Source organism: Bos javanicus, chromosome 16 (genome assembly GCF_032452875.1).
Source record: "Bos javanicus breed banteng chromosome 16, ARS-OSU_banteng_1.0, whole genome shotgun sequence".
In the NCBI taxonomy this organism is placed as follows: domain Eukaryota; kingdom Metazoa; phylum Chordata; class Mammalia; order Artiodactyla; family Bovidae; genus Bos; species Bos javanicus.
Window position 1 is genome coordinate 32473738 of NC_083883.1, and position 21357 is coordinate 32495094.

Consider the following 21357-nt stretch of genomic DNA (forward strand, 5'->3'; position numbering starts at 1 on the left):
GGAGGAGGATGGTTTCTTATGTGGTTCATTTTGACGCATCCTGGACAGGGTCATAGTGAGGGTACATGGGTACCCCAGGTTGGCTAATAGTTGGCTACCTCTTTAGAGTGACAGCAGTTAAATACTGGTTCACATACACTCAGAAGAAAAGTAGGAAGGAGAGCAGGAGAGGAAAAGGACACTGCAGTGGGAATTTGATGTCACTTTGTTCAGGGTGGTTCAGCTTTGGCATTAAAGTTCCAAACTCCTCTTAGCTAAACCAAAGTCCATGCACACTTAAAAATAATTCAGACGGTAAATTTTCTGTTATGTGTACCTTACCACAATTAAATTAAAAAAACATTTTTTTAAGCCCTGCTGTTACTTGTATCCATCCTTCTTAGAAGGCAGTCTATCAGCCATCCAGTATGACCTCCGTGTGCCCCCAAAGGGGTGCCACTACCACCCATGTGAGTCCTGCTCATGCGGTTTCCTCCATTTCCTTCCATGGCTGGTGATGCTCAGCAGCTCTTGTAGGCTGAGCCCAGGCCACTGCCCTGCTTCCTCGCTTCCTGCTTTACCTCTGGGCTTAGGAAAGTCCTATCCAATGTCATGGAGCATTCCAGGATTGAATGCCTTCCCTTAGAATAAGCATTATGGACTGTAACCCACCAGGCTCCTCTGTCTGTGTGATTTTCCAGGTAAGAATACTGGAGTGAGCTGCTATTTCCTTCTCCAGGGATCTTCCCGATCAAGGGATTGAACCTGCATCTCCTGAGTCTCCTACATTGGCAGGCAAATTCTTTACTGCTGAGTCACCTGGGAAGCCCAGAATAAGCATTTCTTGGGACTAAAGAAGGAAGAGGGCACAGTAGAAATTCATTCAATAACTGATTTCACTTTCTTAAAGAAGGTACTAAACTGATTTTTGGGCTTTCCCTCATAGCTCAGTTGGTAAAGAATCTGCCTGCTATGTGGGAGATCTGGGTTCGATCCCTGAATTGGGAAGATCCCCTGAAGAAGGGAAAGGCAACCCACTCTAGTATTCTGGCCTGAAGAATTAATTCCATGGACTGTATAGTCCATGGGGTCACAAAGAGTTGGACACAACTGAGCGACTTTCACTTTCAAACTGATTTTTAAAAGTTGGACCATGTGTCTGACAGAGATGGAGGGAATACCTGAAGTAAAAATTACTGTGTGCAAAGACCAGAAAGAGTATGGCATGCTTGATACTTGGAGAGGAGTTTGGTGTAGTTGGTTAGTTGGAAATAGAGTGATTAAAAAAAAAAAAAAAGAATATTGCTCTATTCAACATAATCTTAAAATGTAAACTTTGTTGGCAAGAGTAGCAGAGTAGATTAGCAAGTTAGTACTTTCCCAGTGGGTGGTGAAATTGAGGGTGGTAAGATATGGGAGGAAGCAGGAGAAGAGAGAAAAGCAGGAAGGAAGAAGGGCAGAGGGCGTGGGGTAAATTCCAGAAGGACCACAAATCAGGCTGAGGCCACTGAAGACCGTGAACCTGGGAATAACCTCATTGAGGGTCAAGGGGAAAGGGAATCAGTGATCCAAATGAGGAAAATCTTCCAGGAGTTATGTATGGATGTGAGAGTTGGACCATAAAGAATGCTGAGTGCTGAAGAATTGATGTTTTCAAACTGTGGTGCCGGAGAAGACTCTTGAGAGTCCCTTGGACTGCAAGGAGATCAAACCTGTCAATCCTAAAGGATATCAACCCTGAATATTCATTGGAAGGACTGACATTGAAGCTGAAGCTCCAATACTTTGGCCATCTGATGCAAAGAGCCCACTTACTGGAAAAGAACGTGATGCTGAGAAAGATTGAGGGCAGGAGGAGAAGAGGGTGACAGGGGATGAGAGGGTTGGATGGCATCATCGACTCAAGAGTTTAAGCAAACTCTTGGAGGTAGTGAAGGACAGGGAAGCCCGGCGTGCTGCAGTCCATGCAGTCGCAAAGAGTCAGACAAGACTAAGCGACTGAACCACAGCAACAACAAATAAATCTTAGTCCACATAGTTGAGCAGTCACTCCCCTCAGCAAGACCTACAGCTTCCAAAATGAGTGCTGTTGAGTCTGGTGAGAGACTGGCGAGGTGGCATGGTCCAGCCTACTTGTGATGAAAGCAAAAGAAAGAAAACAACCACCCCTTTCTTCAGCTAAATGTTTTTAATAAGTCCTAGGTTATTTATCCATTGAAGAGTAAACTGTAAGTCACTTCACCCAGACGTTCACCTCAGAAGAGAGAGTTAAGAGATGACATATAAAAACAAAGTTATCCTAAACACAGCTGAGCCAGGTCTTGAAATGGTGTCCCTACATCTCATTATGTGCCTCATCTCTAAGTAACTGTAACAATTCAAAATTGCGTTTCTTGGCTAGAACAGCACACAGCAAATGCTCCCCAGAAATCCCATCAGTGGTCTGGTTCAAAAGAAGAACTTGTGATTTCTCTAACGGGGAGGAACAATGAAAGTGTTGCAGGGAAATGACAGAGCATCTTTATGTCTTATTCCTGTACGGTCTCTTGGTCTCTCCTGCTTCTGCCTTCCATCTTTTGTGCTTTGGGGTATTTTCTTTAATTGGTTACACTTCTGTCAATCAATACAAGGCTGAGGTGGTTTGTTTTTTTTTTTCTGCCAAAATCAAACCACATCTCCAATAGATGGAATGTCTTAATTTACCACTTATAAAGGAAAATTTTACAGTCCTTCCCAATGAATTTCATTTTGCGTCCTCTCCCGGTCACCTTCTTGTTTTAATTATCCAACTGAGCCCCCATTCTCCTCCCTGCCTTTGACACAGAACCCCACAGTCGAAACCTGAGTGGATACGGCCCAGGTGCCTACCTTGCCCAGGCCTGGGGTGTCCTTCACCTTGTTGACGGCCCTCAGCAGGCAGGGCGGGGCCGGGGGTGGGGACGTCTGGAGAATCCCGCTGAAGCTGGTGGCAAAGAGAGGTGGTTCAGCAACAGAAGATGTGGAAGGCCGATGTTTCTTCTTCTTAGATGAGAGATTTAACTTCTGGGCAGCTCTGGAGGGAAAAAGAAAAAAGACCATAAAGGAAAAAGTATGGCACAATCAGACTTGGTAGGGTCACTTTGTGTCCTTTCCCTTAAGAAGCCCCTAGTTCTTACTGCAGTAAACAGTTCTCTCTCTTCCTCCGAGGGCCAGGTGGTAGCCCCTAATTGTGACCATGTTGTGCATGCCATGCTGTGCCACCGCTTCAGTCATGTCTGATGGTGTGACCCTATGGACTGCAGCCTGCCAGGGCCCTCTGTCCATGGAATTCTCCAGGTAACAATACTGGAATGGGTTGCCATTTCCTCTGCCAGGGGGAAATCTTCCTGACCCAAGGATCAAACCCACATCTCTTGCGTTTCCTGCACTGAAAGGCAGGTTCTTTGCCAGTAGCACCATGAGTGAACCCAGGGAGCTGCCCGATCCTTCACATGGCAGAGCAACGCCATGACCTCACATGGTTCTGCAGCCTCCATCCACAAAGAACTGCTTATTATCCACGAACATTCAGCTTAAGCATGAATAAAGCTGGCCATCTTTGGGGATAAGCAGTACCAATTAGGTTAATCATTTCATAACTTCTGGTATAAACTCAAGTGTGAGAGACCTTATGAGTTTCTTAGAAACTCTAACACGTTGTAAAATCCAGACTGGTCTGAGGAAGAACCACGTGGTGACGATTCAAGGTATGCTATGGATGTGATTGTGGAAGAAAAACACAGACCCCAGTGCAGTGGGGAAATATAAATCAAGCTGCTAAAGAAACATAACACCTAATCAGAATTAGGAAGGGTCCTGAGACTAGGGGCAGCTCATGAGGAAAGCAGGCTTTTGTGCAGGGTGCTCTTTCACTACAAAATGCAATTCATGGGCAAGAGCAAGGGGTGACAGAGTCAGAACTCACAAAGGTGGCAGAGGATGCAAACGAAAAGGTGGGAGGGAGGGCGCTGCCGTCGTTAATAACATTTGTTGTTCTCATCACATCTTCCCTCATTAGAATGTCCTCCTGCTGCTGCTGCTAAGTCACTTCAGTCGTGGCCGACTCTGTGCGACCCCAGAGATGGCAGCCCATTAGGCTCCCCTGTCCCTGGGATTCTCCAGGCAAGAACACTGGAGTGGGTTGCCATTTCCTTCTCCAATGCAGGAAAGTGAAAAGTGAAAGTGAGGTCGTTCAGTTGTGCCCGACTCTTAGCGACCCCATGGACTGCAGCCTACCAGGCTTCTCCGTCCATGGGATTTTCCAGGCAAGAGTACTGGAGTGGGGTGCCGTTGCCTTCTCCGTAGTGTCCTACAACATCTGAAATACGACAATCTTATCATAGAGGAGAGGGGAAAATAAGGCAAAGGCACAGACTATAACACACTTACTTCTAGATTCATTCTTGGTGTTCTCACACTATATTCTTGTTCTAAGAATTCCAGTTTCCTTACCAAAGGTGAAGAAACATTTTAGCTGCTGCTTAAAACAAATGGTATTTTGTTTTGATGTATTCTACACATCAAAACCTTATAATCCATCCTGTGTTTTTACCAACTGCATAACAAGTCACAAGCAAAGTAGCTCAAAAAGATTAAATCAGCATTGTTTCCACCCCTCCCCACTTCCCACCACCTTCCCTCTTCATGTATGAATCTTAAAGCTCTGGACTGGTTAATTTTAATTTTTATCAGTAACTGGCATGCTTTTGACAAATCCCCTGAGCTACAAATGGCCACTGCACAAATACAGCAAATAGAATTACCACTTCAAAGCTTAATTTTTTTCTTAGATGTGAAATTGAACATCTTTTTCACAAGAGTGATTTTCAGAGGACTGATGCATGAGGAATGACAGATTTTGATGGAATGATACCCTAACAGTCCCAAGGCCAAACTTAGGGACCTCTATAGTGAATCTATGTAAGATGATGAAAAATGAAGGGCACTAGAAAGACATTTCCACAGTGCTTTCTTTCCCCAATCAGCAAAAAAAAAAAAAAAAAAAAAAAACCACATAGGAGTAATTTTTTCTCATGCTTTCATTGCCACTCTTTCTGATACTGCCCCTCTAAAATTAAAGGTGAAGTGGGATTGTTCGGTGACCGGTCTGGCGCATCTCTTGGGAGTTTTCATTGCTCTGTGGGATTTTCTCCTTGAACAAACAGTGACTCATCCAGAGGTGTGTGTGTGGACATCACGTTCTACTGACAGCAACCTCTCACTGCTTTCAAGTCAGGGTGCCCACAGACACAGGAGCGTTAGGAAGAAGGGCGAAGATGATGATCTGAACTGAATGGATCATGTGCTTATCCATTCACGTTAGGATTCTTTCAGATAGTGGTAAAAGGACCAAGGAATTGCTGTGGTTCACACTTCCCCACCAGTTGGGGGTTCCTAGTCCAAAAGTGGAGACAGAGAGGAGAAGGGAGTGACACTTTGAAAGGCAGCTCGGAAGAGACGCTTTTTGTCATTTCTCTTATCTGTACTACCCACACCCACTTACTCCCCCCACACAGACCCTGCAGAGGAGGAAAGAGAGGGTCCTTGAAATTAAAGTGTATAAAGGGCATTCCCAAGGAGCCAAGGTTTCATTCCTCTGTCTCTCTCCTGATATTAATATAATGTTTGATATTTGATATTAATATAATATCAAAATTTTGCTCTATTACTAGATCAATCCCAAAAGTAGACAAACATGCTGCTATTTCTTCTGTCTTCAGAAATAAAACACAGGTCTTTCTCTTCATCCTTCTTACCCAGCCAGCTACCGTTCTGTTTTCTTGCTCATCTTTGCAGCAGAATTCATGGAAAGTGTTGTTTTCTCCAGTTCACCTCCTCCCATTGCCTATTAACTCTTCCCTACCAGGCATCCATCCCATATCTCCTCTGACACAGCTCTTTTCAAGGCCACAAATGACCTCATGATTGCTAAATGTCATGGTCCTCAGCCCCATTTTACTTGACCTATCAGAGGTCCTTCTGATATCCTACTCAGGCCAATATTTTGAATCTCAGCAAACTTTGTGAAGAAGATACTAACAGTACTCCCATTTAACAGACAAATAAATGAGTCTTAAAGAGTTAAATCCAAAGTCCTTTGAGTATCTGACTTTATTTGAACATCTAGCTTCTTCAGCCACTAGGTAGGTGATAGGTAAGTTACTTAAATTCTGATAATGTTTATATAAAGTGTCCAGCATAGCACCCGAGCATATAGTTGGTACTTAGTAATATTATCATCATCATTATCATTATTACACATATTATCGAGCCTCAGTTCTGCATAGTAAGACAGAACAAAAAAATTATTTATTTTATAGACGTTTATGAAATTAAATAAGAGTACAGGTAAAGGGTTTAGTATACAGGAAGTACTTAATAGATGGTACTTTGAAGGAATATAATAATAAACAGTGGAACTGAGACTGAATCTAGGTCTCTGTTCCCCATATTGCATCAGATCATCTCTGAACAGGTAGAAAAACAGGCAGCTGAAATGTAAGGGCATTTGTGGGATATAAGTAAAGGGGGCATCTTTCTAAAAATTGGAGTAACCCATTAGTGATGGGTCTGCTTCTTGAAATAGCTTTTATCATCCAAAGTGTCCAAGTAGTGGCTAGAAAGCCATTTACAGGGAATACCAGGGAGATGAAAGCAGGCACTGGGAACATGGTATGATTTCCAAAATTTCTTCCGATGCAAAGACACTGAAATGATCCCTGAAATCTCTATTCCATTCAGGGAAGCCTCTGTTGGCTTCAATGCAGAAAAACTGTAATGCAGAAAATTATTTGAGAATACATAAAAACTACTTCCTTCTTAAAACATATATGAAATTTCAAGGGGGAAACTTTGCTCACATCACAGTTACAAAAAAATAATACAAAACCTAAAGCATATATATGAAATAAGAAGTATTCTAGAGCTTAGAAATCACAGTTTAGAGCCATATATTGCATAAGAACATTTTATTTTCATTTCGACATCATCCTAACCAGCTATTTGATCTCTATTTTATATGTTTCAATTTCTTGGAAGCCAGCAGCTTCTGCTGTTTTTACAGAGCACTTCAATGACACACAGATGGGCCAAGTTTAAGAGACAGAAATCGTTCATATACACTTGTATTATTCAGTGGCATAAAGGAGCAGCAGTCATGAAAGAATTGAAAAGGTAAAGACATTTTGGCTAGCAATTATTTTGTGTAATTAATGCCTCACAGGTTCTTTTTTTTTTTTTTTTTTAAGGGAGAGGAACAGACGAGTATGTCGTTTGATAAGATTTTAAACAACAAAAAGTTAACCTAAAAACTGTGAGAAGTAATATTTACTTGACTCATTCTTGGCATGGACTGTATCACATATTTCCTACAGCTATTCAGCCCTGCACACATCTTTAACTATCCCTGGGCTTCACTTAATTCTCTGAACCTTATTTCAATTAAAAAAAAAAAGTGGCCTCTCCAGCAGGATGAAATTAATGTTCACTGAACAGCTATAAAGAAAGTGACGCCACACCAAGCATTATCAGTCTGAGGAGAGGAGCAATAATGTGAACTTGGCAAGAATTTAAACCTAGCGAGCTCAGTGCTTCCCTCTGGGCTCTACCCTTTCTCTCCATCCTTACTCATCTCACACAGGGGACAATTATCCTAACACATCAGTGTGATGCCATCCGAATTCAGGAATCAGTTTAGAATTGAGATGACCTTCAAAGGGGATGGTTCCTTGTTCCCCCTGGCCAGATCTACCCAGATCAAAAAGAAAGAGGTAAATAATTATCTAGTTAATTTAATTGGTTTAGGTGGGGGAGAGCTTTAGATTATACAGATCAGAGGGGGGAACTTATAGGGTACCTTTTTCTTTTTTTGCATTTATGTGATAGACTATTTGACCTTGGATTTTCAGAATTACGGAGTGTTTAAATGGCAAGCCCTTCATTCTAAACGCATCCCATGAGAATTAAGTTGGGGTCTACCCCGCTTAGTGTCTAGAGTTTACTAAAATATTGCCCTAACAATATTGTAAGAATCGTTAGCTTCGTGAAGAATAGAACTCTCCTTAGAGAATATCAAGCAGGAATATCAGGTAGTACAGTTGTTTTTCTAAGGATTCTTCATCCTTTAAAAAATTCTAAGTACCGTGTTTGCTAACAATACTCAGAGCATTTCATCCTGTCTGAAGGGGGTGTTCAACTGTGAGATGATCATATAGGTGGGTGACAGCTTCATGAAAATTAAGAGGTCATTCAAACTGGGTTCAAATAAATTGAACCCAAGCAATTGACTGGTGAGACATCATCTGAAAAACTGCTCAAGAGGAGGGCAGGGTGAGGCCCTTAGAACTGCCCCATCTGTTGCCCAGAGAGGGTCCTGACCCAGGAGGGAGATGAGAGTGGTAAAATCACCAGCGTCAGCAGGTAAAAAGACAATCCACGTGGCAATTTAAAGTGAAATGGCCAGGGCTGTCATAGGCTCCGATGGCTTATGTGCCATTATAAAATATTTCAATGCTCTGAGGATTAAGACTGTCTGGTAAATGAGCAATGACATGACAGATCACAGCAGCTCCCAGGAAATCCATGGGGTCAGAGACACAGGGGTAGAAGAAAATAGAACAGATTATAAATAGGGAGGGTGTGTGACAAGAACCAGTGGTCTGAGGCAAAGCCCTCTGGAAATAGTTAAGATATCCATCTACGTGTTAAAAAAAAAAATCAGTTAGCCTTCATTTTGAAATAATGCCTATTTAAAAGTATTCCGGCACTGCCATTTCTCATTCTGGAAATTCTCCAAACAGGGAATAAAAAGCGTCCTCCTTCACCTTTCCATTTTCTAATTGGCTGTCACTGAGGTCATTTCCATGCCTCCGGAGACCAAAAAGCATATGGGTCTTGGGGTTTTTCAGATTTTTATGTAAATGATCCATTTCATTAGTGTAGGAAGATAATTCATGACATGACTTCAAATAAAATGTTTACTGCTAGGAGGCAAAACATGGCTGACGGTTAACCTCAAACAATATTGTATTAAGACACGGCAGCCAGACACTATTATAATTTGAAAATAGATTGATTTTTGCAACTTGCTGCACAGCATTACCCCAGAGTGATAATCTCTATGAATTTACCCCTATTCTTCTCTTAAAACTTTACCCATTCAAGGCTTCTACAAGTTGCCCTTATCAACTCCTTAAGGCTTCAGCAATTAAGAGGCAATTGAGAGCCTATGTCTTAACACTTAATGAGACGCTGCTGTGCAGCGTGGTCGTTCCTTCTGGATGCCATTAGTATTGACTTTATCACTGCATTATTACTGACGTAATAATAGCAGAAATAAAGTATACAATAAATGTAATACACTTGAATCATCCCAAAATAATCTCCATGACCCCCGGTCCATGGAAAAATTGTCTGCCATGAAACCAGTTTCTGATGCCAAAAGGGTTGGGGACCACTGGTGTGTACCCAACTCAGGGCTTCTTAATTGATCCAGCCTTTGGAATTAAAGGAACATATGCAAAGTCCCAAGACTATGTATCTGAAGTTCTAAAAATGCTTAGACCTTGGAATGTTTCACTCTTTCTAAAGCCTAATCACACTCAGTCCTGTGAGACAAGCAGAGAAGGTGTTTGTACCACAAAGTACAGACATAAAAAGCCAGGGAGGCACAGAAGTTATCTGATTTTATCTACACTCATAGGACTAGTGATTCTTACAACTGAGACGAGGATTTGCATTTTCTGCTTTAGACTTAGGGTCAGTCTACCACTTCATGCTGTTTTGCAATGTGATAAATAGAAGCACTTATTTTATTTCATTTGGGCAATATAAAACCAAATGATAATTATGTGCCTAATAATGAAGACAGAAAAAAAAAAGCAGTTACATAGTTTTGTATGTAACTCAAATCAAATCATATATAAGCATTTACCAATTACTGATCTAGTTGCTTAGCAACATACCTTCTCATCACAGGGGGGGAAATGTCTCAGCTGAGTGAGTCAGGTCATGCCCAGAATTAGGATATGAAAGGCAAATTTTATGAAAATGGTTTCTCAACTCCTGCAATCCCAACCCAGAGGGAGTCCTTGCACAACAGTAACAACACCACAACCACCACCACCACCACACACCATTCTTCCGTGCCCTTCTCCACTGCCTCATACCTCTCCTTCTACAGACACAAAAAGAATGCTGGAAGCTGCTTAGAATGCATCTCAGTGCTCTGGAAACTGAATCAATCAATCAATGACAACTATATACTAAAGAACTATGCTTCCCTGGTAGCTCAGTCAATAAAGAATCTGCCTGCAGGGCAGGAGACCCGAGTTCGATCCCTGGGTCAGGAAGATCCCCTGGAGAAGGCAACCCACTCCATTTTCCTTGCCTGGAAAATCCCATGGACAGAGGAGCCTGGTGGGCTGCAGTCCACAGGGTTGCAAAGAGTCAGGCATGACTGAGTGACTAACAATTTCACTTTCAAAGAACTATGCAATTAATAGGCTATGCATGTCAGTCAAGTCATCGCTGAGTCACCCCACAGGTGCTCTGTGTTCAAGAGTCTACTCCTAAGTTGTGGCTATGAGAGGAATCCACACCACCCACTATTACTGAGAACTTCCACTGGCTCCCTAGAAGCTCGGAGGAGGTAGAAGCCTTACCTGAACTGCACATCATTCACTCATGCCTAGAGGTACAAAACGGGGAAAAAGCAAAATTTGAAAACCATTCTGTTGGTGAATACTGCTAATCCATTCCTGTCTGGATTTTTTTATGGTCAAAGTGAGAATAATAGAGGTGAATGAAAATACAACTAAAGGCAAAAACAATGGGATGAAAAGAAGCCCTTTCATAAACTTAACTTTTCTTTTATGAAAGCTATTCAAAGTAAAAATCTCCTTTGCTGGAAGCCGGGTACCTAAGAAAGTGTTTGCTGAGCCAAGATCCTTATGTGAAAATAGAAATGTTTCCATATGCTCAAATAAAGCAGGAAATGTTTAATAATAAAAGAATTAGCCATTGACATGGAAGGCTAAGGGCTTCCCTGATGGCTCAGATGGTAAAATGATCCACCTACAATGCAGAAGACTTGGGTTAGATCCCTGGGTTGGGAAGATACTCTGCAGAAAGGAATGGCAACCCACTCCAGTATTTTTGCCTGGAGAATTCCATGAACAGAGGAGCCTGACGGGCTACAGTCCATGAGGTTGCAGCGAGTCGGACATGGCTGAACAACCAAGCACGCACTCATGGAAGGCTAAACAGGAGTACGAGCATGAATCTGTTATTTCCTGGCTGAGGAAATGTGGACTGTAGGAACATAGATACACACTGTGGCAGTGGCAGAATTTACCTCCTGCTGAGACCCTTTGCCTCCATATTTCTGATGCTCCGTGTTCTCAGGGCTCAGGTAAGCTTCCTTGGTGTCCACAGGGATTTGGAGCATTTTAAGAAAGACTCTTCCACTCGTCTTGCTGGGAGTTAAGCCCTTTCAGCTCATTATACAGCAGCTGCTGCTTGTTCTGTGTGGGCCCCCAAGCTCCGCTTGCCTCAGGTGCCTGGCAGCGGGATACCAGGCATGGCGGCCGATCTTGGCAGCTTCCTTAATATTTCATGTGACGGGGCTTTGAGGGAGCGCCTTCACTAAAAGCCGAGATGCCATCTTCGGGAGGCTAGGTTCCAGGGCCCGAAAGAAAGCTGGGAACCTCTGCTCTAATGAACTTAATCTCATCTGGAACTTGACAGTTGGTGCCATACTCTTTTGGCAGCTTGGGGACATGTGGGCTTTCTTATTACACTTTTCTATTTCTGTGTGTCCAGCAAACCCAGTTGGTTAGACCAGAACACTGCTGAGACAACCAGCTCCAGGTCAAACCTAGAGGAAAACACATTAGAAAGAGGGAATTTCTGTGTCCAAAACTCAGTGACCTCAGAAAGATGCAACTCACTTCAGGCCTCATGAATCTTTCACATTTTGAGAGGGCTCCCCACCCTTTCAAGGACACTGGAAGACTGAATAAACCAAAAATGGTCCTAAACTGATGTGTAATATGAAGATCTACAGCAGTGGTCCCCAACCTTTTTGGCACCAGGGACCAGTTTCATGGAAGACAATTTTTCCACAGATCGGGGGGCCAGAGGATAGTTTTGGAATGATTCAAGCACGTTACACTTACTTGCACTTCATTTCTATTATTACTACATCAGCTCCACTTCAGATCTTCAGGCATTAGATCCTGGAGGTCTAAAGAACATACTGCCAATTTGTAGGCTGCCTTTGATACCACGTGGAAGAGGAAATGGCCACCCATTTCAGTACACGTGCCTAGAGAATTTTCCATGGACAGAGGAGCCTGGCGGGCTATAGTCCATGGGGTTGCAAAGAGGTGGACACAACTTAGCAACATGTATGACATGTATGAGCATGTATGACATACATATCAGTTTGTGACTCCACAGCTGTTAGCTTCTTTATTTCACTGCTTCACTCCATGCAGATGCACAAAGCTACATTTTCTTCTCACCTGCTGACCTGACTCAGTAGACTCCAACCGGCCAGGGCACATACCTAAGAACTTTACCAGGGATGGAAAAAGTCTAACGGGCACAGAAGTCTGGAGGTGTGCCTTCAGGATCCTCTGCTCCAAAGATGTTCACTACAGATGTCCTGGACGAGGCCACGTGAGGGGACAGCACAAGGCAAGCCCACTGCCCCATCCAGGGGGGACACAGCCTTGCCCGCTCTCTGACCAGTGACAGTAGCCACGTACCTGGGTTTGAGGACACAGCCCCAGCTGCACTCCAAATCTCCCTGCTCCTGCTCTACAGCCTGTGCCAAGCCTAGGTCTTGGTCTTCTCAGACTCCTAACCTGGCTTCCTGATCTGCATCTTGCCTTCTGCTTGCCAACTTGGCTTCAGCTTAGAAACCTTCTGCTTCGGCAGATCTTTAGGTCCCCGGCCTGATCTGCCCAACCAAGCCTCCTCATTAGTACCTAGGAAACCAGCTAGTTTCTAGCCTCCTCCAAAGAGTCAGGCCTTTGCAAACCGGGCTCAGCAAATAAAAGAACTATAAACATTGAGGCCATCGGACCCTAGTCAGTACAACTGTAGTTGAAAAATCCATCCCAAACTAGGTATATACGATTGTAGTTAATTGCCAGTATTGCTATCTTTCACAAACATGAATAATTGAGGACTAGCTGGTCTTCTTGATTGGAACTGATAAACATGTATCTACAACTAGCTATTTCAGCTGCTTATAAATATAGACAGAGAAAAAGACAATCATAGGCTAATTAAAGCCTATTCCTTAGGAATGCCTGTGTTTGATTTTTCTGCAGAGAAACAATTGTCCATAATATATGTATGGATATTGACTACATTGCAAGAAATAGCTAAAATTAAGGTTCCTTCAAGGAATAAGCATATTCCAGATAATTTGATTTCAAGACTAATGAATCTAATGTTCTTTTCATTACATCATGCAGCCTTTTAGATGCTAACTCCAGTAGTTTCTAGTTAAATCATTTATATATATGCTAATGCAATGTTCAAAGGAAGAAACCACATGATCTACCATAAACAGAGAGCCCATTTAAAAGTCAAGAGTGACCACTAATTCCCTAGTTTCCCTTAATATTTATCTTACTTAGCTGTTTGGTAGAAAATTATCTTAAAAAGCATAAGAAACTGAAAAGCAGTTGTTGTTCATTTAATGTCTTTATTTTAAAAGAAACAGTGCTTTATCCTCACTTTCCCCATATTTTGATCATGCGAAATTAAAAACTGACATGAAATTACATACTTCAGATATAATTTGCTGCCTGAAGCAGCAAGCTGCTATCAAGGTGTGATAGCTAGAAATGGACAGCAATTGCAGAGAAAACAAAGCCTTTAATCTGTAACTCTTTGCTCAATACCTGTAGCTCTCTCACAGCAAAGATAATTAATTGTCAATGCTGGGTGACACATTCTGTGGTTTGGGGGCTTCTTGGTTAATTAAACGTGAATATATGTTAGTTTTGTTTGCTAATGGAAGTAATTTCTTTTTTCCCCTTTAATATCAATGTTTCTTTTTATTTAACAAATTATTTGGTATAGTTGAAATCTGAGGAAATCATTAAGTAAGTTATTTCAAAGAAAAACAATTTTCTAGGGGTCTCTGCATTTAAAAAAAAGTAGGAACCACACACAGCAGTGGTTCAGAATGCCTGCCCTCCACCTCTGTTGCAAGGTCAGGCAACCCCAGATTCGGGGCAATCTTTTAGACTGCTGATACTTCAGCAGCCCCACTTGAGGGAGAGAGGTAGAAGGAAACTCACATCCCTTCCTCTCGTATTTATTCTACTGCCAGGTCACTTGGAAGGGAGTCTATGCAGATTGTTGAAAAACATGGCAAAATCACGTTGCAGATATACAGTACCATGTGTAAAATAGGCAGTTAGCGGGAAGCTGCTGTATAGCACAGGGAGCTCAGCTTGGTGCTCTGTGATGACCTGGAGGGGTGGGAGAAAGGTCCAAGAGGGAAGAGACACATGTATACACACGACTGATTCATGATGTTGTACAGCAGAAACTAACACAGCATTGTAAAGCAATTATACTCCAATTAAAAAATATATGGGTGAATTCATCGTAGGCATGTTCAAAGGCTCCAAAGCAGAGGAAAGGAGGCAGCTTTTGTTTTCAATGAAGTTGAGAAGCCATCTCCATGGAGCAGACAGCATAGAGGAGAGATTATTCCAGAGCAAAATAACTTGTGAAAAGAGGAAGAATCTATAATAATCATGGCCAGTTAGGACTACAGGGGTTGGCAGAAAGGAAGGAAATTCTCACACATGATACAACATGGATGAACCTTAAGGACGTTATGCTTAGTCAAATAAGTCAGGCACAAAAAGACAAATACTGCATGATTCTTCTTGTATGTGGTACCTAGAGTAGTCAAAACCAGAGAGACAAAAAGCAGCATTGTGGTTACCAGGGACTAAGGGAGGCAGGGAATGAGGAGTTACTGTTTCATGGGGATGGAGTTTCAGTCTGATAAGATGAAGAGGTCTGGAGATGGGTGGTGGAGATGCTGCACAACAATATGAGTTGACTTACTACTACTGAACTGTACACTTAAAAATCGTTAGGACGGGTAAGTGTTGGTTGCTCAGTCGTGTCCAACTCTTTGCAACCCCATGGACTCTAGCCCACAAGCTCCTCTGTCCATAGACTTCTCCAGGCAAGAGCACTGGAGTGGGTTGCCATCCCTTCTTCAAGGATGGGTAAAGCTATGTATATTTTACCACAATAAAACTTTAGTTTGTGGTTTGTTTCCAGGTTTCAGCATCAGAAAATGACAACAACAAACTATGGGGCAGTTCTTTTTGTGACTTTGCATCAAGGCTGCTAACAAAGACCTGTGCTTTACTTTTTGTTGCATGTTCTTGCTTATTTGATGAGTCTACATGAGCAAGGCAGGGAAACAGGAGGTAGGCCTGGGTGCCTGTCTCCACTGCCAGGACATAGACTTGACCACCAAGGATGGATGCTCTCCACCCCTCCCTTTGCACACTGCATCTGGGGTTGTTGAAATCTGGACATGTACATGTGTGTGCATGTTGTGTGTGTGTGTGTGTGTGTGTGTGTGTGTGTGTAGCATGAGTATGGAGGGAGGAGGCAGGGAGAATAATAAAGAAATTAAATAATATAGAATAATAAACAAGATAATGCAGTGGATTCCTCCCAAGTAATTCACATCTCTCTCAGCTCAAGTCTTTATTGGGACTTCCCTGGTGATCCAGTGGTTAAAAATCTGCCTGCCAGTGCAGCGAACACGAGTTTGATCCCTGGTCCAGCGAGATCCTACATGCCACACGGCAACTGAGCCCAGGAGCCACAGTTACTGAAGCCTGCACGCCCTAGAGCCTGTGCTCCACAACGAGAGAAGCCTCCACAACGAGAGAAGCCACCACAATGAGAAACCCATGCACTGAAACTAGAGCGCAGCCTCCACTCACTGTAACTGGAAAAACCTGCATGCAGCAACAAAGACCCAGAGCAGCCCAAAAGTCAGTTAATTAAAAAATAGTCTTAATTACATTCTTGTTACTTTTTTGTCTTATAGTTAAAAAGTGTTTTTGAGAACAATGATCAAACAATTAATAATTAAACTGGTATAAAGAAAAAACTATTTTGAAATAAATTACAGGCAATGGAGAAATTTGTCAAAATACAACGAGGATTTAGTTCAAATTTCCTGGTTAACTCCATAAAGAAACTTGAGCCATGTTAAACTGCACATTTTACTATTGTTTACTTTAGTGGGTCTATTATTTTTTAGGCAGGTGAAATCTAAAATGGGTAAATTAAATTTTATATGCTGTAGTTACTCTTAGGTATTAGAATCCTAAGTTCAATGATCACCATTTTTGCAGAATTTGGAACACCCATATAGGTTTCAAATACTATCTCAATTTACTTACACATCATTAATTATAACTACAGTTTCCTGACACTCAATCCTTGGCTAAGAATAAAATTCCTAGCTCTGATATTATTATAAAGATAATAATTACATTGGACTTCGCAGATGGCTCAGCAGTAAAGAATTTACTGCAGGAGACCCAGGTTTGATCCCTGGGTCGGGAAGATCCCCTGGAAGACGAAATAGCAACCTACTCCAGTATTCTAGCCTGGGAAATCCCACGGACAGAGGAGCCTGGTGGGCTACAGTCCACGGGGTAGCAGAGTCAGACACAACTGAGCAACTGAGCACAATATTTATATACTGATAGAGCACCTAGGGACAGATGATGTGATCCTGTTCTCTAGCCCCAGATGCCATCCAGCTGTGTCTGCGAACAAAGTCACATGCCATTGGACAGAATGTAATGCATATTATATAACCAATCAATCACCTTCTCCTCCTGTGAATTCTTGCATTTACACAATATACTTCTACAAATTGCTTGCAATTTAAGTTTTTACAAATTGAATCTTATTTCACATTGATCTCCATTAAAATTTCAGAGCTACTTTATCTTTACAAATGATATTCAATTGAAAGTGGCTGGAAACTCTTTAAATTTCTATGCTTTCCCTCTACTCTGTCAAACAAATCACTAGCAACCAATGCAAAGAGCCATTCAGTGCTGTATTCAAAGGTGCACAAAAGTGACTCCTAATGCATGATTAATTGCCAATAAATGGCTGAGAAATATTTAAGAGTCTCTTAATTTTTATACTTGCCTTTGACTCCATAGACAGAAACCACTTATTTTCAAGATACATAGTTTATGTTTAGAGCTTCATTTATAGTATTTGGATACAAAAACTACTTGGCTTAGTTTTTCAGATTGGAGAATCTTCAGCATGAAGTTGGCAACTGAAGTTGTGTGAATGGATGTGAGATGGCCCAGGGAGGTGCAGAGAAGAATGAGAACTGAAAGTGGCTCATAACAGAACCATCGGAAATCTCAGCATTTAACGAGTGGATGCAATAGGAGGTATCAAAGGAGCCTGAAAAAGAGCAGCCAGAGAGATGAGGGGAAAGATGGAACAAGACGTCGATAATGTTAATGTTACTAAGAGACCAAAAAAGACAGAGTGAAAAGTGTCCACTGGATTAGAATTAATAAATTCATCATCAACTTTGACCAGAATCAGAGGAGAGGTGGAGTACATTCCAACAGACTGAGAAATAAATGGGGGCTAAAAAGAAATAAATATAAGGAGGTCTACACCATTGTTTTAAGAAACTATAGAAGGAAAAATAATAAAAAATTATATTTTTAGGCTTCACCTAAATGCCTTGAGCTGAATTATGATGCTATGTATAGCTTTGTTTTTATAGAGGCTAACATAAAAGCATCCTTAAACATTTCTATAGCTTGTAAAAAGTAAATGGCTTTCATCTTATTATCTATACACTTATTATTCATGTTATTTTACAAATACTTATTGAATACTTGCTATTTACAGGGAACTATGCTATTACCCACTGTTCCCTACATTAAAATTCCCTAAAAAATCTCCAAGGAAGACTAGGAGTCTCCAGACAAACTCTGTATCACTTTATTGGGTAAAAATAATAACTCAATATGAAAAACCCAGGCTTTGGAGTCAGAGTGTGTGTGCACTCAGTTACTCAGTCCAACTCTTTGTGACCCCACAGGTTATAGCCCACCAGGCTCCTCTGTCCATGGAATTTTCCTTACAAGAACACTGGAGTGGCTTGCCATTTCCTCTATCGGGGATTCCCAACTCTGGGATCAAACCCAAGTCTCCTGCATCTCCTGCAATGGTAGGCAGATTCTTTACCAGTGAGCCACCTGGGAAGCCTTGGAGTCAGAGAGTCCTGGTCAAATCCTGGCTTTGCCATTCTTGGATCTGTATAAAGATAATAATGCCCACCGAGAAGGTCTGTGTGAAGATAAAGGGCAAGATGGGTGAACAGTGGCCATTAGGATGGTCTGCAGCCAGTGAGCTCAATGTGTGCTTTGTTCCCTTCTGCATTTTTTCATTCTCCTTCTGATTCATTTACCTTGAAAGTGAAAGTTAGTCACTCAGTTGTGTCTGACTCTCTGTGACCCCATGGACTCTAGCCCACCAGCCTCCTCTGTTCATGGGATTTCCCAGGTAAGAATACTGGAGTGTGTTGCCATTTCCTTCTCCAGAGGATCTTCCCCAACCAGAGATTGAACCTGGGTCTCCCGCATTGCCGGCAAACTCTTTACGAACTTAGCCAAAGTCTAGTTAATGTCCAATAGCAAGAATCAAATTGGTCCAGGAACTGGTATCTTTCTCTCACACACTTCTCTCTCTCTCTATATATATATATACACACACACATACACACACACACACAATATGTATACATGTGTATGGATCTAATTTATTTTATAAATACATAATTTTGTAAGTCACTTAAAATCACTTAGGGTATAAATTCTTAGTGTTATATATGACTATTCTGCTATTTATTGATCTTCTAGGTGATTTTTCACACATTTTTATCAAGGCTGCTAAAAGGAACTCCTACCTAATGCACTATGTAACAATATTGCATTGATCAATTCTTGTAGTTCTTTTAAAGTTAGTTAGGTGGGCCAAAACTGGTAAGGTGCTATCTGTGATTTTAGATTATTAGATGATAAATGCTCTGTTAAATCTGGGACTTCCCTGGTATCTCAGTAGGTAAAGAATCTGCCTGAAAAGCAGGAGACCCACGTTTGATCCCTGGGTTGGGATCTAGAATAGAACATTCCAGCCTCTTCCATGCCTATGATTTCAGCAGGGCTCAAGGAGTCTCTGGGTGGAGAGAAGAGCTCTGTAAATGAAGCCGTGTGATTCAATACATGCTCCAGCAAACAATGATTTACCTTTAAGTACTCCAGTGTTTCAGAGTTCCCTCAAGAGGCAGAAAGGAGAAACAGCCTGGAGTTTACAGATTGTGGAGCCAAGAGCTCTGGGTTCAGATCTTCTGTCTGACACGCACAGCTCTGTGACCTTTGTTGAGTTCCTTACCCTTTCCATGCCACAGTTTCCTCAGCTGCAAAACAGGATGGCCACTGTGTGGGGTTGTCGTGAGATTTAAACGAACAGATGTCTTAGAACAGTTCCTGATACATAGTACATGCCCAGTAAATGTTTGTTTGCTACAATTATTGTTATAATAAAATATTAATATGAAACCTATATCCTAAATGTTTCTTTTCAGAGATTCTTTTCCATAAGCTTCTTAAAATATAATCATAAGAAGAAAGGTAAAAGAGATGCCTTTCCTTTAAGCCCTGTTAAGCCATTCTGGGTCAACTCTGAACATGGCTCACCAGGGCTTATTGCAACTGACTCTATGATATTGAATCTGATGTGTTCAAGTTCTGGGCATCGTGAATGAGAATTCTGGTTGTGCTGTTGGTGGGGGTGGGGTGGGTAGTGGAGGTGGTATTTATAGCAAAGAAAGGTCAGAAAATGTCAGTAAATAAATTGGGGTCTTCTACAACCTTAAATCAGATGTCAGGGAAGTCTCTGTTGATGCAGTTGCTTTGGCCTGAAAACCACCAGTTGAAACTAGATTCTTACATCAACCATGTGTCTGCAGCTTTTATGTGCTGGAGGCAATTATTTGGTAGTTGCTCCTCTGACAAGGAGTCCTCATTCCAGAATGACTGTGTAGGATAACCAGTTTTCATCCTCACTCATCAGGCAGTGTCCCGGAGCACTTAGAAAAATCAATACATATGCAAAATCAAAATGCTCTTAAGCAAACTAACACGGTTGTTTAAACTGGCCCACGAGTTAACTTGGGTGTAGACAGTATCATTTTCCTTCATGTACAGGAAATGAGTTGTCTCTGCTGCACAGAGACTGATAGAACCTGACTGCTACGCTTTCACACCTGCCAGGCACCTGCCAGTGTGGTCCCTGGTCACGATGAGGAACGGACCAAAAGTGTGACTTGCTGGTACTGCTTCTTAAAACTGACCGTGACTGTGTCTTCCTTCCAATACTAAACGTTCCATAACGTCAGGAGTCATATCTGTCTTTCCTGCAAGTACGTTCTCAGCATTGCCTCAACATAGTGAGCACTTCATAGACATGGATGGATAGATGGATGAATGGATGGAGTCGGCCCCAGATCAAGGACATGGGTTTCCCTGGTAGCTCAGCTGGTAAAAAAAAAAAAAAAAAAGAATGCAGGAGACCCCAGTTCAATTCTTGGGTCGGGAAGATCTGCTAGAGAAGGGATAGGCTACCTACTCCAGTATTCTTGGGCTTCCCTGGTGGCTCAGTTGGTAAGAATTCACCTGCCATGCAGGACACCTGGATTCAATCCCTGGGTTGGGAAGATTCCCTGGAGAAGGGAATGGCTGCCCACTCCAGTATTCTGGCCTGGAGAATTCCAAGGACTGTATACTCCATGGGGTTGCAAAGAGTCAGACATAACTGAGTGACTTGCACTTATCAATGACACTGAAGAAGAAAGTCTGGCTGCCTGTCTTTCTAATAGAAACAACCCTATGGTCCTCACATGCTTCCCAATAGAAGACTTTGGAAACATCTGTTGAGCTGGAGGCAATTTACATTTAAGGGTTCCTCTAGCCCAGAGGTTCTTCAGAAATTAAATTTCTAAATATAAACCAAGCCTGTCCATTTATATTAACAGGTTCTTCATCATCTGTGGGAAAGGTGGTTATTTTATTTTTAGGAGAACTAAAATAAGATTCCATCTAAATCTTTTTAAAGAGTTTGGCACAATCTAACCCAAGAATTCCCAGATTCACCAGTATCTTTGTCAGTCTGACTCTATACCCACAGCCTCACTCATTGTGCTGTGTTCCCTAAGGAAAGGCATATGATCAGAGCTGG

The 21357-nt window shown here is 41.9% G+C and overlaps 1 protein-coding gene across 2 annotated transcripts in view; it reads right to left on the reverse strand.

Moving 5' to 3' along the window:
* The window catches only part of KIF26B (kinesin family member 26B), a 517632-nt gene that overhangs the window by 152643 nt on the left and 343632 nt on the right, over nucleotides 1-21357 (reverse strand). For both annotated transcript variants that reach the window (XM_061382452.1, XM_061382453.1), the window contains one exon: nucleotides 2848-3031. In XM_061382452.1, coding sequence (XP_061238436.1) covers nucleotides 2848-3031 — 184 coding nt within the window. The remainder of the gene's footprint in view (nucleotides 1-2847; nucleotides 3032-21357) is intronic.